Source organism: Myotis yumanensis, unplaced genomic scaffold, assembly GCF_028538775.1.
Source record: "Myotis yumanensis isolate MYYU_CA2020_CCGP unplaced genomic scaffold, mMyoYum1.0.hap1 SCAF_14, whole genome shotgun sequence".
Taxonomy (NCBI): Eukaryota; Metazoa; Chordata; class Mammalia; order Chiroptera; family Vespertilionidae; genus Myotis; species Myotis yumanensis.
The window spans coordinates 8182275-8197419 of record NW_027223765.1 but is presented as its reverse complement, the minus strand read 5'-3'; the positions used below and the strand labels follow the sequence as shown (position 1 = coordinate 8197419).

The 15145-nt window shown below is 51.4% G+C and overlaps 1 protein-coding gene across 1 annotated transcript in view; it reads left to right on the top strand.

Annotated features, from left to right (window-relative positions):
• Positions 1-15145, top strand: part of ITGA9 (integrin subunit alpha 9) — a 264746-nt gene that overhangs the window by 133993 nt on the left and 115608 nt on the right. Inside the window, exons 16-17 of the mRNA XM_070391612.1 lie at positions 3065-3214; positions 8136-8212. Coding sequence (XP_070247713.1) covers positions 3065-3214; positions 8136-8212 — 227 coding nt within the window. The remainder of the gene's footprint in view (positions 1-3064; positions 3215-8135; positions 8213-15145) is intronic.

The window sequence follows — 15145 nt, the reverse complement described above, 5'->3', positions numbered from 1 at the left end:
AAGCCCAACGTTCCCCCCTTTGGGGACCACATGCAAACTCCTGGACACCCCAGGCCACTTCTACCCTGCGAGGCCCTCCTATGCCTCCTGTCTGCTCTCGAATAGCCTCCTGTCATATAACCGAGCCCGGGACACCTCCCCTGGGAAGCCTGCCAACCCTCCGTCCAGATCAGGTGTCCCTCCTTTGTGTCCCCAAAGCCGCCCTGCCCTTGTGCACGTGGCGCTGGATTGTCACTGCTCGCCTGTTTCTCCTGAAAGCCCTCCGTCTCTGTGCCCCTCGGGCCCCGCCCGCTGCCTGGCATAAAGTGAGCACCCAGTAAACCTCACGAGGAGCATATGTGAAGTTCCCTGTACAACCTCAGCCGCCGCAGACCCAGCCGCCAGCTGCGAGTTCTCAGGCCGGGCCCTTCAGTTTGCAAACCAGGAGCTCCCGTGGCCTCTCAGCCTGCCGGGAGAAGTTGTATTCGACGTTAGAAGCTTCAGTTTGTAGTGGGGGGGTGTTTTTTTTTTTTTCCTAGCAGTAAAATTTCAGCAATTACAGTCTGTGCCAGAACCCCAGGCTCCTTCTCTCCCCTCGGGAGTTCCCCCGCTTAATTGCAGTGCCGAGCCCGGGGAAGCTGCCCGTCCCGAAACGGGGAGGAAACCACGAGCTGTGGCCGCTGCTTTTCCTTGGTAGCTGGGAGGTGGGCTGTCCTGTGGGGCGTTGGCTTGTTTCTAATTGCTGCCCCCACTTCGCCTCCGCCCAGGGCCCCGTGCGGTTTGCATCCCTTCTGCCAGAGCTACTGGGACGTGTAATAAGAAGCTGTTTTTCAGACTCTTAGTTAAAACAGGTTCGTGAGATCAGAGCCAGAGCACAGCCTCCCCAGCCCCGGATGTCAGAACTCATTCCAAATGAGCCAGCCCTGCCTGGAGTCTCCCTCACAGCAGGCGTGGCTGGAGTGGCTGGAGTGGCGGCACGTTACAAACATTAGGGTAATGTTAGAAACTAGAGTGGTTGGATCATCTATACTAATAAAAGGGTAATACGCTAATTCGACCGGACATCATTCCGAACATCCTTCCTGACAAAGCCAGGGCCTGAGCGAAGCTGCCCAGGGTCCCGGGTGCCGGCAGCCGGCCTGGGCGAAGCAGCCCCAGATGGTAAGAGGGATATCCAACTGCTAGTTTAGGCCCGATCCCCCTAAACTAGCAGTCAGACATCCCTCGAGGGGTCCCGGATTGTGAGAGGGTGCAGGCTGGGCTGAGGGACCCCACCACCCCTATGCATGAATTTCATGCACCGGGCCTCTAGTTTTAAAATAATATTCTGTGGAGTTCAAGGAAAGTTGTGTGTTTTGTTTTTGTTGCTAATTCTCACCCGAGGATATTTTTCCATTGATTTTTTTTGAGAGTGGAAGGGAGGGAGGGGCATAGAGAGAAACATGGATGTGAGAGAGGCACGTGGGTTGCTTGCCTCCCACACACACCCCGACCAAGGTGGGGGTCGGACCTGCAACCCAGGTACATACCCTTGCCCGGGAATCAAACCTGCAACCATTTGGTGGGTGGGCGACACTCTAACCGCTGAGCAACACCAGCTAGGGCAAGTTGTTCAGCTTCAGGTTTTAAGAATCAGTCCGATTCCCCCACCTACTAGCTGAGGTCTCCTCTCACACCCTGAGTGGGCCACTCCCCACCCCCTGTCTCTCCCGTGAGTGACAAGCAATGGGGACTCGGCTTCTTGGTGCCCTGCTCAGACTTGCTCTGCTCCACCTGGACACCTGCCTCCCACAGAGCATCCTGGCCCAGAAAGTAGGACTCCTACCCTTTCCTCCTCCTTGGACTCTAACTTGGGAGCCTGGGGGCACTCAGTCCATGGGAGACAGGGACACCTTGTACAGAAAGGCCAGGAACTCCAGGGTTCAACAGCTGTGATTCAAAACCCCTGTTAGCCGTGGGCCCTCGGCACCTATCCTTGCACCTTTATTTCCCTTTTATTGTACCACTAGAGGCCTAGTGCACAAAATTCATGCACGGGGGTGTCCCTCAGCCCAGACTGTACTCTCTCCAATCCGGGACCCCTCGGGGGATGTCTGACTGCCAGTTTAGGTCGGGCCTAAACCAGTAGTCAGACATCCCTCTCACAATCTGGGACCGCTGGTTCCTAACCGCTCACCTGCCTGCCTGATGCCCCTAACTGCTCCCCTGCTGGTCTGATCTCCCCTAACTGCCTCTGCCTTGGCCCCGCCACCGTGGCTTTGTCTGGAAGGACATCCAGAAGATGTCTGGTCTAATTAGCATATTACCCTTTTATTAGTATAGATGGAGGATCATGAGCCCTAGCTCACAGGGGTTTGAGCGTGTCGCTCATCATTCTAGAACACCCAGCACCGTACTTGGCCTCTCATAGGTGTCCACTATATGTCTGCTTTCCTCCCTTCCCTGCCTCTGCTTTCCTTACATGACTATCAACCTCACATTCCCTTGGCTCCTAAAGTCCTTCAGTTTGCAAACCAGGAGCTCCCGTGGCCTCTCAGCCTGCCGGGAGAAGTTGTATTCGACGTTAGAAGCTTCAGTTTGTAGTGGTGGGTGTTTCCCAGGGAAAGAACACAAGGCCCGAAGTCAGGCTTTTCTTCCAGCTCCATTGAGGACTAGCTCTGGGCAGAATCCATATTTATCTCGACTCAGAGGAGCTTTGATCAGCCAGACAGCAGGGACGCGAGGGGCGAGCGCTGCAGGGCGCGGGCAGATGCTCCCTGCCCGCCCATGCTGCCAGCTACAGGGATGTTTAGAAGATGAGTAAGGTAATGCCTTCCATATGCTCAAGAGACGGTGCCTGCGCGCCATGCACGGTAGAGTGGAGGAGCCCCCGCTCATTAGCAGAGCAACCCTGGACAAGACCTTCATTGTTCTGGGCCGCAGTGACCTCATCACAAATGTGAAGACAGTGAAATCCCACCTCACAGCGGCGGTGGTGAGGGTCACCAGGGGCAGGCCACGTGGAAGGCCTTTGTAAACCGTGAAACGCTCCGCAAATGTCAGCCGGCTTCGCCGCTCACGGGCGCATGTGTGTTTATTGTTGCAGCGGAGGGTGCAGGACGTCATCAGCCCCATCGTGTTCGAAGCCGCCTACAGCCTGGGGCCGCATGTGAGCGGAGAGGAGGAGCGGGAGCTGCCGGCTCTGACACCCGTGCTGCGCTGGAAGAAGGGACAGAAGATCGCCCAGAAGAACCAGGTCAGAACCTTACAGCCCACAACCGGGACCCCAGGGGGCAGGTCTGTGTGGCAGGAGTCACATCCCTGGCTGCCTGGGGGACGGTACCGAGGCCAAGGCACACCCCCCTCTCTGGGCCTCCCTTTCCTCATCGGCAAACAGATGACATTTATGATTTGGGGTGTTGCTTCTCACAACCACGTGGTTGGAACGCATTGAGGCTGTTCTCAGGCAATTAGGAAATTATAATCCCTTAGAGGTCATGCGCTGACCCCCTGGCCCCTGAACTAGACTGTTTCCAGAGCTCAGATAGGCACAGAGTAGGGACTCTGTTCATGTTTTACTGGTGGGGGAGCGAGTGGGGTGGAGAAGGGAGAACCTCGTCTTGCTAGAATTGGTGGTTGGATTAAAAATGCTCGACCCAGGTGTCTCTGGGAGCCAGCGCCTGTGAGTGCAGGGGGGCCACCCGCCCCGTGCGACGCTCATCGGATTCCACGATGTGCCGTTGGGTGGAGGAACTTCGCAGTGATGTGGTGTGCAGGCCATGCCAGGCCACACGAGGCCACACGAGGCCCGATGAGCCTGTGAGCTCACTGCGCGCAGCAGCACTGGCCTGTCTGCCCTGAGCCATCTGAGATGTGCGGGGCTGACTCCTGAGCAGGAAACATGCAAGGACTCTGTGATGCCAGCTTGTTTTAAATCTTTCTTTAACACCCAATGTTGCCTCTGGCCCAGGGCCTGGGGAACATCAGACAAAACTGCCTTTGGGGCTAAACCAGACTCCTGCTCGGGGTGGGGGCCAAGCTGTGGGACCACCTGCCGGCCCACCCTCCACGGTTCTTCTGACTGCGCTGAGCTTGTGGGAAAGCACGCAGACCGGGGGGCACACACTGCCTATTAGAGCTATAAACAGAACCACAGAGAGGTGTTTGGGGTTCGAGATGTCTGGCCAGATGTTCAATTAAGTGGTGATTTTTTTTTAAAGGAATCCTATTTTCCTCCCCATGTCTCTCCCGTGTGGTCTTGGGTTGGGTTCCCCGGAAACAGAGCCCAAGACAGATTGGGGGGCATCTGGTCTAGTGAGGCTGTGGGAGGAACTGTGAGGGAATGAGGGAAGGGGAAGGGACTGAGCGAGGCTGTGGCTTCAGCTCAGGCCTGGCCTTGGCCCGAGGTGGGAAACTCTGGAGCATACATTACACCAGAGCTGTCCTCTGCCTGAGGCAAGGGGCTGGCCCTCGGTTACCCATGTTAGTCAGCCACTGGCTGGCCGCCAATGGGGGTGGTGGCGGAGGGGAACCCTCCTTGAAGGAGGCCCCCTCAGCTGAGGACAGGGCTCTGGAGAAGCATGCAGATGGGCGCCACTTGCTGCCCACACTCCCATCCGCTGGGGGTTTGGGGGGCAGCAGCTGGGGAGGGAACTGGGCAGGGCTCGCAGTGCCCACCACCCGTACACACACAGCCTGCTGGCAACACCGCCCTTTTGAATGCTTGTTTTGAATTCAAACGTGAACCTCTTTCAAAACACAAGTGCCCTGGAGGTGGCCAGTATGTCCTGCTGGTCACTGATACTTGGGGCAGGTTCTGGGAGATTGAGGGGAGAGACCAGGAGGACACTGGGGCTTAGGTGGGGGTGGGGCAGAGTCGGAGAGTTGGGGTGAAGGAGAGGCATGAAGAAGGCGAGGAGAAGAGGAGAGGAAAACAAGATAAAGGGGCAGGGCAGGAAGCTGATGACTTCACCTTGACCAAGGTGTAGAGCTTGGAGTCACCTCCCAACAGGAAGTCAGAGTTAATTTCTAGGTAACTAGTCCCTAGTCCCAGTATTACTCTGCTCCCTGAGGTGGAATCCCGCTGGCCTAACAAACCTGTGTTACAGGAGTGGTCCAAACCCAGGGGAATCATTCCAGGGTACAGGGTGCTTGTTCTGTCTCTGAAATGACCCCAGTGAAGTGTCATTTACTCTGTCCAGCATCTTGCTCCCCTGGACGTGCCTTCCCCCAGGAAACCCAGCTCTCATTCGCCAGGTCCCTCAGTGGCTCGGAGCAGGCCTTCAGGGAAGAGCATCTCACAGCCCCTCCCGGCATCTTTGGAGTTAAGCATCCTCATCAAAGCCGGGGACAGAGACAGACCAGGATGAAAATGGTATTCTTAGGCACTTCTGGTGCGAGATGGTCGGCCAAGCATAGGTATCTATGTCTGTGCTTTCTGAGACCCATTGGGATGAGTATGAATGAGTGAATCCGAACAGGAAGGTGAAGGAATACTGCAGGGGGAGGGGCATCAGTCGGTGAGGAAGTCTGTCATTTTTTTTAGTGAGTAAAGAAGATGGGAGCGTGTCGGTGGGTGAACCTTGCACCACTCACAGAGGCTGGTGCCTGTCTACCCACCCATGCGCCCAGCGAGGCTGCAGCCACGGCCAGGCCGGTAGGCACAGAGCGTGGAAGGGGCTGAAAGCAGGGAAGGGCTGTTGAGTGAAGGTTGGTATGTGGAAGGGTTGACTTTCCACCCCTCCCCTTGCCCCCACATGTAGAATAGCAGCAACCAGGCATTTTCTTCTCTAAAGAACTGAATCCACTGCCCAGCCGGAGTGGCTCAGCTGGTTGAGCCTCGTCCCATGCACTGAAAGGTTGCCGGTTTGATCCCCGGTTGGGGAGTGTACGGAAGGCAATCGATCAATCTTTCCCACTTACCACTCCCCTCCCCCGCTTTCCTCTCTCTCCTTCTCCCTTCCTCTCTCTAAGCATGTCCTCAGGTGAGGATTTAATAAAAAAACAAAACCAGAATTGAATAAACTGCTTGCGAGATAGTGTGGTTCCCCAGAGGATAAGCCTTACTTCTGGCATTTCTCCAAATGCATGCGCTAGCTTCCGCTCCCACCATCCACCCAAACACTCCCACAGAGTTTCCAGTCAGCCCTGTTACCTGTTGTTCTTAAATATGAATGAACAACCAAGGAAACCTGAGATTGGGGAGAAATGTTATATGAAAGAAATAAACCTGCAGAATAACTGATTAGAAGGAAGTGAACTATTTAGGGAATAGAAGTGATTATACAAAATTTAAAACCAACCTAAACGCTATGTAATACCCATAAAGAGATTTAAGAATATATTCTATCCATTATAAAATGGTTGAAATTCTATTTCTTCTTAAAAGGAAGAACCAGAGAATAAGGAAGGCGTTCTTGAAAATGAATAAGATGGTTGCAGAGCTGAAAATGTAGTAGAAGGATTAGAAGACAATGGTTATAGGATGGAGTGTAAATGTCATTAAATTTGACTGTACAGAGGTAAAATTAGAAATACAGAAGTTCTCTCAGTATCTTAATGTTCTAAATTGGTGAGCCAAGAGGTATTGTAAACCTTGGTGAAACAAGAGATAGTTGTTTATTCCTTAAAATTGCAGAGGTCACCAGCAGAGCAGTGCTGCTTCAAGTGCGGTCACTTGGGATCTTCTGAGAAATGAACATTTTCGGGCCCCACCCCAGACCCATTGCATTAGATGTTCGTGGGTGTGTCCCAGCAATCTGTGTTTTAACAAGCTGAGCAGGTAATTCTGCTGCAGTCATGGTTGAGAATCACTGCAGTGGAGTCGCTAAGGGTAATGATTTGCCTGTTAAAATTAGGAAAGGTGGGTGCGAGGGTCCATTGTGGAAGTGAGATAACTTGTTGTGTATCCTGGCAGGAATTCTCTCCGATAATGTCCAAATCTGATCAATCAAGAAGTGGTAGCACCCGCATATTTTTTTAGAGATAAGGACATAATCACCAAATGAAACACAAAGTGGACATGGATGATACTGGTTGACCCTGGAGAGCAGGACTCAATAGGGAGGGATTAGGGGGGCGGCGGGGGGGGGGGGGGTCATTATTTTTGTTTTAACCAGGCGATTCTTTGATTGAAATTAAAATGCAAGAGAAATACTGGGAAGATTGTCCGGGAGCCTGAGAAAAATTGTGGGAGAGTGAGCCTTGCTTATTCTCCTCCTCCTGATTAATACTTTTGTTTAAGATAATTTAATGACCTTCCTCCATGTGTCTTCCAGATGTTGGCTCAGTTGGAGGGGAAGAAAGATTCTGAGAGGAAGAGCGAGGCCCAGCCCAGGAAGCAGAGCTGATTTTTAACCTCTGCATACCTGTGTGGTAGCTCCGCACAGAGCGCCTCACCTCTTTCATTGGAGCTCTTTAAGTCACGTGGCCAGAGAACGTTAGGACCTAAATGCCTTACTTTCCTCAACTAAAAGGTGTCGAGTCCACGTTGGATTGCGGATGGCATGGATGATGTCATGGCGGCCCTGTAGAGTCAGGGTCTGCCCCCAGTGATGGTCTCAAATAGAGATTTGTTGGCTCCCCAAGATAGTAAACAGAGGGGAATGAGCAGACAATCATCTGCAGGGGTCCTCAAACTACGGCCCGCGGGCCACATGCAAATACAAACATTGTATTTGCTCCCGTTTTGTTTTTTTACTTCAAAATAAGTTATGTGCAGTGTGCATAGGAATTTGTTCATAGTTTTTTTAAAAACTATAGTCTGGCCCTCCAACGGTCTGAGGGACAGTGAACTGGCCCCGTGTTTAAAAAGTTTGAGGACCCCTGGTCTAAGGATTCCTGACTCAACTGTTATTCACTCCCACCTGAGGGCCGTAGAGAGATTCTCAAAGGTGGGAAGGACTCTACCCTTCTTGAGCAAACTACTCAAAGAAGCCCTCGAACAGACTGAAAAGGAGTCCAGGAAGGAATACCCTCAGCAGGCCAGACCACGCTGATGTGGGTTTCTCTGGAGCCTGAGAAGGAGCCCTCCCCGAGCCGGGGAGCTGGCTTCCGGGGCATCGAGGGCTTGAAGGGCTCCCGGCAGAATTCCGGCTGGTCGGGAAGAAGGTATTGGGCTGTTACTCACTTATTTGCCACTAACCCCTGTTCCAACCCTCCTGTTGTGTCTCTCACAGACCGTTTTTGAAAGGAATTGCCGTTCGGAGGACTGTGCCGCTGACCTGCAGCTTCAGGGGCAATTGTTGCTGTCCAGGTAAGTCAGTGCTCCTTTCGCCACATTGTTCTGGAAAGTTCCTTTGTTTTGACTCCAGGCCCAAAGCCTCAATGTGCAGATTTCCTCCCCATCAAAGAGGATAAATAGAGGTGGTGGGTTGCAATGCTATTTTGTGGTTTTTAAAAAAATGTATGTTATACAAGAGTTTTAACAACAGCTATTATTTGGGGGAGGCGGGGAGGAGGAGTTTGGTTTTTGTTTGCAATTCCACATATCTCACAATTTAGCCTGTATTTCTAATTTCTGTGAGTACTCGTGTTTGTGTGTGTTGGCGGGGGAGGGGAATATTTTCTGTTTACTCGCTGTATTCAGTTGAACCATATGAAGTTGCCAATATTTAACTGTTTGGGACAACTCCTGTGATTGGACCGATCATTATATAAAGGTTCTTTTTCCTACCCCCCTCCCCTCACTTGGCAGTGGCGTCTGCTTTAACAACAATCAGTGGTTCTGTGGCAGGAGGGGGGCAGGCTGTCCTGGTCCAAGTGAGCAACCAGTCTGTGTTGTTTCAGGGTTCCCTCCCACAGTCCCCGAGTCCCCCAGGCTAGAGGTGAACCGCACACAGCCTCCCGCGTCCTCTTCGCCAACCCTGCTTTTCAGACTTCTCCGAGGATGAAGGCGCTGGCCTTGAATCCCTTAGCCACACTTCAGGGAATGGTTTCCTTTCCAGACAGTTCCTTCTGAAAGATTGCTTTAGCCTTGGGGCCAGAAAGCCCTTCCGTATGATTTATGACCATTTCTCAAAAATCACCATCCGCTTTCATAGTTGCTCTCTGAAATGCCGTACCGTGTCCTTTATTTGAATCTGTGAGAGTTAAGTGTGGGTGGAATGAAATATCCCCTCATGAACCAGTGAATACACTAGGACAGTTATGATGATAAATGTATTATTCATCAAAGGAAAGAAATACTGAGATTCTTTGCCTTTTGTTTGCATTTATTGGGCGAAAGGTGATGTAATCCCCCAACACACACACACACACACACACACACACACACACACACACACAAATACTCCCCCCGAACCGCTTAAATATTAATTAGCATTACTTTGACTTAGGACAAGAGTAGTGATAGATTAAAGTACCACATGCTTTGCCAAATTTAGACAATTACTTCAACCTGATGACGCAGGTCTTGGAAATTTTTAACATTAGTAAGAAGGACCTCCTCGGATTATTAAAGAAACCAAATCTAAAGAAGCTTTCATAACTTATCAGGTCATTACTTTTAGTTTTAAATAGGTCTTCCAAAAAGTGTTTTAAGGAAAAAGTAACAGGAAACAAAATATAGGGACTTGTTTTGTTTTGAGGCAGACTGAAATGTTGGACATTTAGTTTGGATTATAGAGAACTTCCTGTGGTGGGGGAATGCTCACTTGTTCCAAGGTAAAATATTAGGAAAGTCTGGATGTTCTTGCTGCCCAGTAATGAATGATCAAATCTCTATTGAATTGTGTTTTTCATATATTACAATGTAAAACCCAAGACTGGTGATCAATAAGGTACCTTATGCCTAAAGCTGCCTCCACTTCCACAACTTTGCCTCTTCAGAGTGTTGGTCCGAACCAGTTCTGCTCTGTGGGTCCAGTCAGCAATAATGTATCAGCTAGCTGTAGCCACAGAATATGCTGCATAACAAACCACCTCAAAACTCAGTGGTTTGAAACAGCAGTCACTTATTCTCAAGGTTCTGCAGGTCAGCTGAGGGTTGGCTGGATTCAGCTGGATCTTGGCTGACTTGCTCATGCATCTGCAGTTCAGCAGACAGTAGGTTGACCTCAGCCAGACATAGGTGACCCCGGCCAGCTCTGCTTCATGTGTCTTTCATTGTCCTGTATGGACCAGTGGGCTAGCCTGGGCTTATTCTTCTCCTGACATGGCAATGGTGCTGGAGGGCAAGCAGAAAAATTCCACACCTCTTGAGACCTGGGCTCAGAACTGTGCATCCTTACCTCAACCTCACCCTATTGGTCACCATGAGTCCATGGCCAAACTCGAAGTCATGGGACAGGAAAGTATGCTCTGAGCCTTTAGTGAGAGGAACTGAAGAGGCACACAGCCAAGGGCACAAGAATAGAAGGGATGGAGAATTGGGACCAGTAATGCTATCTGCCTTAGCACGTAAGGAAACCTGGGTGCTGGTGGCACCACCTGCTCATTGCTTCAGAGAGCTGAATGGGTCATTACAGGGCCATGGAGCAGCTTCCAAGAAGGGTAATTAAGGGGAATGAGGAGGAGCCAGGCATCCTGGGGAAAGGGGGAGAGGAGAGGGAGAGAGGAAGGCAGGGAAGAAGAAGAGACGGAGGGAGAAGGAGAGAGAGCAGAGAAGATAGAGAGAGGGGGAGAATGAGAGGAAGGTATGGATCATGTGGTCCTCGGTTCCACTCAGTGAAAGTACGTTCCAGCTGGAGTGTGGAGTCAGCTACCCTCCATCCACCTTAGTTCCTACACCCCTGGCTCAGGTCCACAGAGTGGCCTTTGTCTCGGTGCAGGAGCACCCTTGGCGGGGCGGGGCTTATGAGAAAGGTTGTGTTGATTTCCACCACGGTGCCTCCCCAAGGGCCGTTTGGACACATTTTTGCCTTTCGTGCTCTCTTTAGAACCTAGCTCTCACGTTCCCTGTGACTTACAGTACTGAAAAGTTGAAGCAAAGGGGCAATGGATAAGATCCCCCCAATGAGTGGTAGACGGTACAGTACAAGGTATTGTATGTAACTGGAAGCAGCCAAATTCCCACCAGACTGAGGAGCCGTTGTCTTGGGAAGACCAAGGGAAAGACATCCCGAGTGATTAGGTGACCAGAAGGCCCGGGACCGAGCCAGGAAAGGCTCTCTGTGACTGTGGATGTTTTTATTTTTCTCTCCAGAGTATGAATTCTGGCTGGCCTGTTGTCTCCTAAAGCAATCAACTCTTTAATTAAAAGTTCACGATCGTTCATGGTCTTGAGACTAGTTCCAAAACATGCCATATCCAGCAACGCCCAGGAATAGGGATGAAGCCGTACAGGTAGTTTTTATTAAACAGGACTGAAATTTCCATTTGTAAAATGATGCCGCGACATTTTGTTTTGTCTGTCTGGATACTCACAGTTCCTAAGAATGCATCACGTGCGATTAGGTTAAAGAAAAAGAAATATAGTCTATGGCAGTGGAGCTAAAAAAAAAAATTTTTTTTTTGATGCCTCCCAGAGGAGACCAGTGGAACATTTCAGTGCCTTCTGGCTAGCCAACTCCAATAATGAAAGCACCCTTAGGGGCGGTGAAAAGACACGGTAGAATATTTATGACCTTAGAAGAACCGTCTAGCGGCCACATATAACGGTCCTATGGTTACAGCCTTACTAATGCTATTATCGCGGTCAGGGTGGGGGAGTCGAGTGAATTTCCCAGAACCCTTGCCTGGTAGTTGGGTAGCTTTGTCCACGAAAGACCAGCCTTCGAGAGGAGGATCCCTGAGCCCAGAGGGCTCTTCAGAGTTTGAAACAAATTGTTCTCCGTCTCAAAAGTGGCAACGTGGCCAGAATCGCTAACTGCACCGTGTGGGGGAGAAGTAAAGTTGTCTTGTTCTATGAAGGGGAAGAGACCCCTGTTTCCTGAGCACCTACGTGCACTAGGTACCCTGTAGAGTCCTCAGTATCCATAAACACCCTGTGTGTCTTACCAGCTGTGCAGCCTTGGGCAAGCTGCTTAATGTCTCTGGGCCTCTGTTTCCTCATCTGTAGAGTGGGAGAAAGAAGAGCAGCCCCTTATAAAGTGAGGGTGGGGGGAGGCGGGATTAAAGCTGGAAATGTCCATCTCGCCATTGCTGTTGGGTTCTGATATCAGATGGTTCTAGACCAGAAGTACCAAGGCTGGGGACCTTGGGGGGGAAGTCCTCCCCTGTGTGAGTAGCCTCAGTTCAGAGGGGAGGTTGATGGCCGCTGATGTGCTGTCGGACCTGTGGGGACCTGCTCCATGGCTTTTCTCTCTGGAGATGTTGGCCGCCAGTCCTGTCCTGTTAACGGTGGTCCCTGCAGGAGTCATTGCATTCTGAATCCATGTAGGTTGCATTTTCCTCTCCTTGGAGGGTCTCAGATTTGACCATGTGCTTGTGGGCTGTCATATTAAGAGTTTCCTTGGTCAGCTGGCGGGGCTCAGTGGTTGAGCATCGGCCTGTGAACAAGGAGGTCACGGTTCGATTCCCAGTCAGGGCACATGCCTGGGTTGCGTGCTTGATCCCCAGTGTGGGGCATGCAGGAAGCAGCCGATCGATGGCTCTCTGTCATTGATGTTTCTATCTCTCTCTCTCTCTCCCCCTTCATCTCTGATATCAATAAAAATTTATTATTATTATTGTTATTATTATTGAAAGAAAGAAGGAAGGTGAGAGGGAACTGATCAGAAACCTGGAAAACTTTGGCCCTTGCCAGAATATTAGCCATGTGATTTATTTATTTATTCATTTCTTCACTTTCTGCTCCAGATCTGGGGGAGGGGTAGGGGGGGAAGAAGTTTGTTGATTGGAGGCAGCTGGCTTTTGTAATTGCTGCTACATCCACTTTCTCAAAGAGTCTCAGTTGATGAGTTTATTCTGGAATTTCCAACAAGAGTGTTATATCACCTTTTGACACCAAGACTTTCTCCCATGAACTTCCTGGGAATGCTTTCTCCCCACGTTTTGTCGAACAGCCAACACTCTCCCATGGTCTGCATCTTGTTCCTCTTCCCCTTCCTTACCAGGCAGAGCCACGCATTGCCCACACACCGAAGGGCATTTGGCTTGAAAGCAAACCCAGGAGCCAAGTCCGGGGCTGGGAGCTGTGTCCCGTTTTCCTGAGACAGCAGCTGAGGGCTGTGTCCACAGGGCGTCGGAGGCAGAGAGGATAAGACCTCTGACCCCTCCGTCATCCTGGGAGGGACTGGGTGGAGCTGGGCCACACAGCTGTGTTTCTTTGGAGCCCTGGCTCCAGCTCCGCCCGGGGATGAGCACAGATGCTGACTCTGTGGCTCTGAGACACCCGTCCATTGTCCTACAGAGGAACTCGGGCAGGACGAACCAGGCCCAGCTCCCGGGTTCCTCGTGGCTGGTGGGTGGTTTTCACGCATGCACTCGGAGCCGTGGCATTTCACATGCAGATCAGGGCGCTGACAGGCAGGGATTGGGGTCTCTTATCTGAGGTCAGCAAGGAAGTTAAATGGCAGTGGACGGAAAAACACCTGCCGGGAGGTTCCTGAGTCCCAGTCCAATGTTCCAGCCATTAGACCCGTGGTCTCTGTCTTTAAATAGCCGTGGCGGCCCTGGCTGGTGTGGTTCAGTGGTTGGGCATCATCCCGTGCACCAAAAGGTTGCCAGTTGGATTCTTGGTCAGGGCACATGCCTGGGTTTCGGGCTCTCTCCCTATAGAGGGCGTGTAGGAAGCCGCCAATCAGTGTCTTACTTTCACATCGATGTTTCTCTCTCTCCCTCTCCCTTCCTCTCTCTCTAAAAATCAACAAAAAATATTTAGAAACAAAGAAACAAATAAATAAATAGCCGTGGCAGCTTGGGGAACCTGGGCCTGTCTCTCGCTCCCACTGTGATATGCTGCCGTCCCATTTAGGAAATTCCTTCCTATCTCAGGGATGATCTGATGTCCTGAGTGGCCTACCGGCCTCAATGTGAGGCTGTGGACAGTGAGCCATCACCATGGGAACTGACTTTTTCCCTTAGGGAAGTCACTTCATTTTCAACGCCCCCCCCCCCCCCCCCCCCCCCGCCACACACACACACACACACACACACACACACGAGCTGCAGAAACCTATCCCAACCAATTCTGGATTTCAGGGACGGCCCTCCTCTTATCGAGCAGACACCGATGGAGATTTTCCATCTGGATGGTGAGAGGATGAGGCATCCATGGAGGACCATGGAAGGCAGGCTGAGGAGTAACCATGGCAACCAGAGAGGATGCTGGGAACATGCTCCTACCTGAGCCTTCCTCCCAAGCGACCTGGGAAGTCTGGGCCTACCTCACGGGTGTACCTAATAAAATTTTATTTGCTAGTATTTTCCTTGGCTTCCAAATATAGCCAACCATCTGAGGTCTTACGGGTAAGCCCCTCTCCAGCAGGGTCAGAACGAGATGGCTGCTGTTCCCTTCTCACTGGATGTTCAGCCTGAGATAAAGAGAGAGCAGTGACTCGGTTCCTCACTACGGTCAGGTGGAGAGCAGGCGGGGAGCCATGGGCTGCGTCTTTGCTAAGATTCTCACAGTTTACTCTGTGTGGCTGGGTTGTTGGTCTCTTGCCACTAACACTAGACTCGCCCATCCCACCAGAGACTTAGTTACTGTAAGAAAAGCCAAATTCCGAAGATGCACAGTGGTTTGGTTTCCGGAGGTAAACCTTCCTCCACACCAATTCTTTCTCATTGTCGCGCACACACCCTCCCATTAGCTTCTCTCCCCAGTGTGCTCTGAGCCACCTGACGTCACCTCGGGCGATTGGAAGGCGGCCCTGCTGCTCTTCCCAGATGAAAAGCCCAGGACAGCTGTGGCCAAGGAGGGAGGGTCCTTCTGCTTTGTCCCCAGTGGTCACTCCCCCCTGAGCCAAAGGTGACAGACTCAGGAATACCATGAACTGCCCGCAGGTCACAGTCTATTGCTGTTGCCCTGAGAGGCCAGGACCATGTAAGGAACTTCTAGATATTAAGAGCCTTCTCCAGTGACTCCATTCCAGGTGATCTTTTGCTTTTTTAAATATATTTTTATTGATTTCAGAGAGGAAGGGGGAGGGAGAGAGAGAGAGACGCGTCAATGATGAGAGAGAATCATTGATCGGCTGCCTCCTGCACGCACCCTACTGGGGATAGAACCTGCAACTCGGGCATGTGCCCTTGACCAGAATCGAACCCGGGACCCTTCAGTCCACATGTCGATGCTCTATCCACT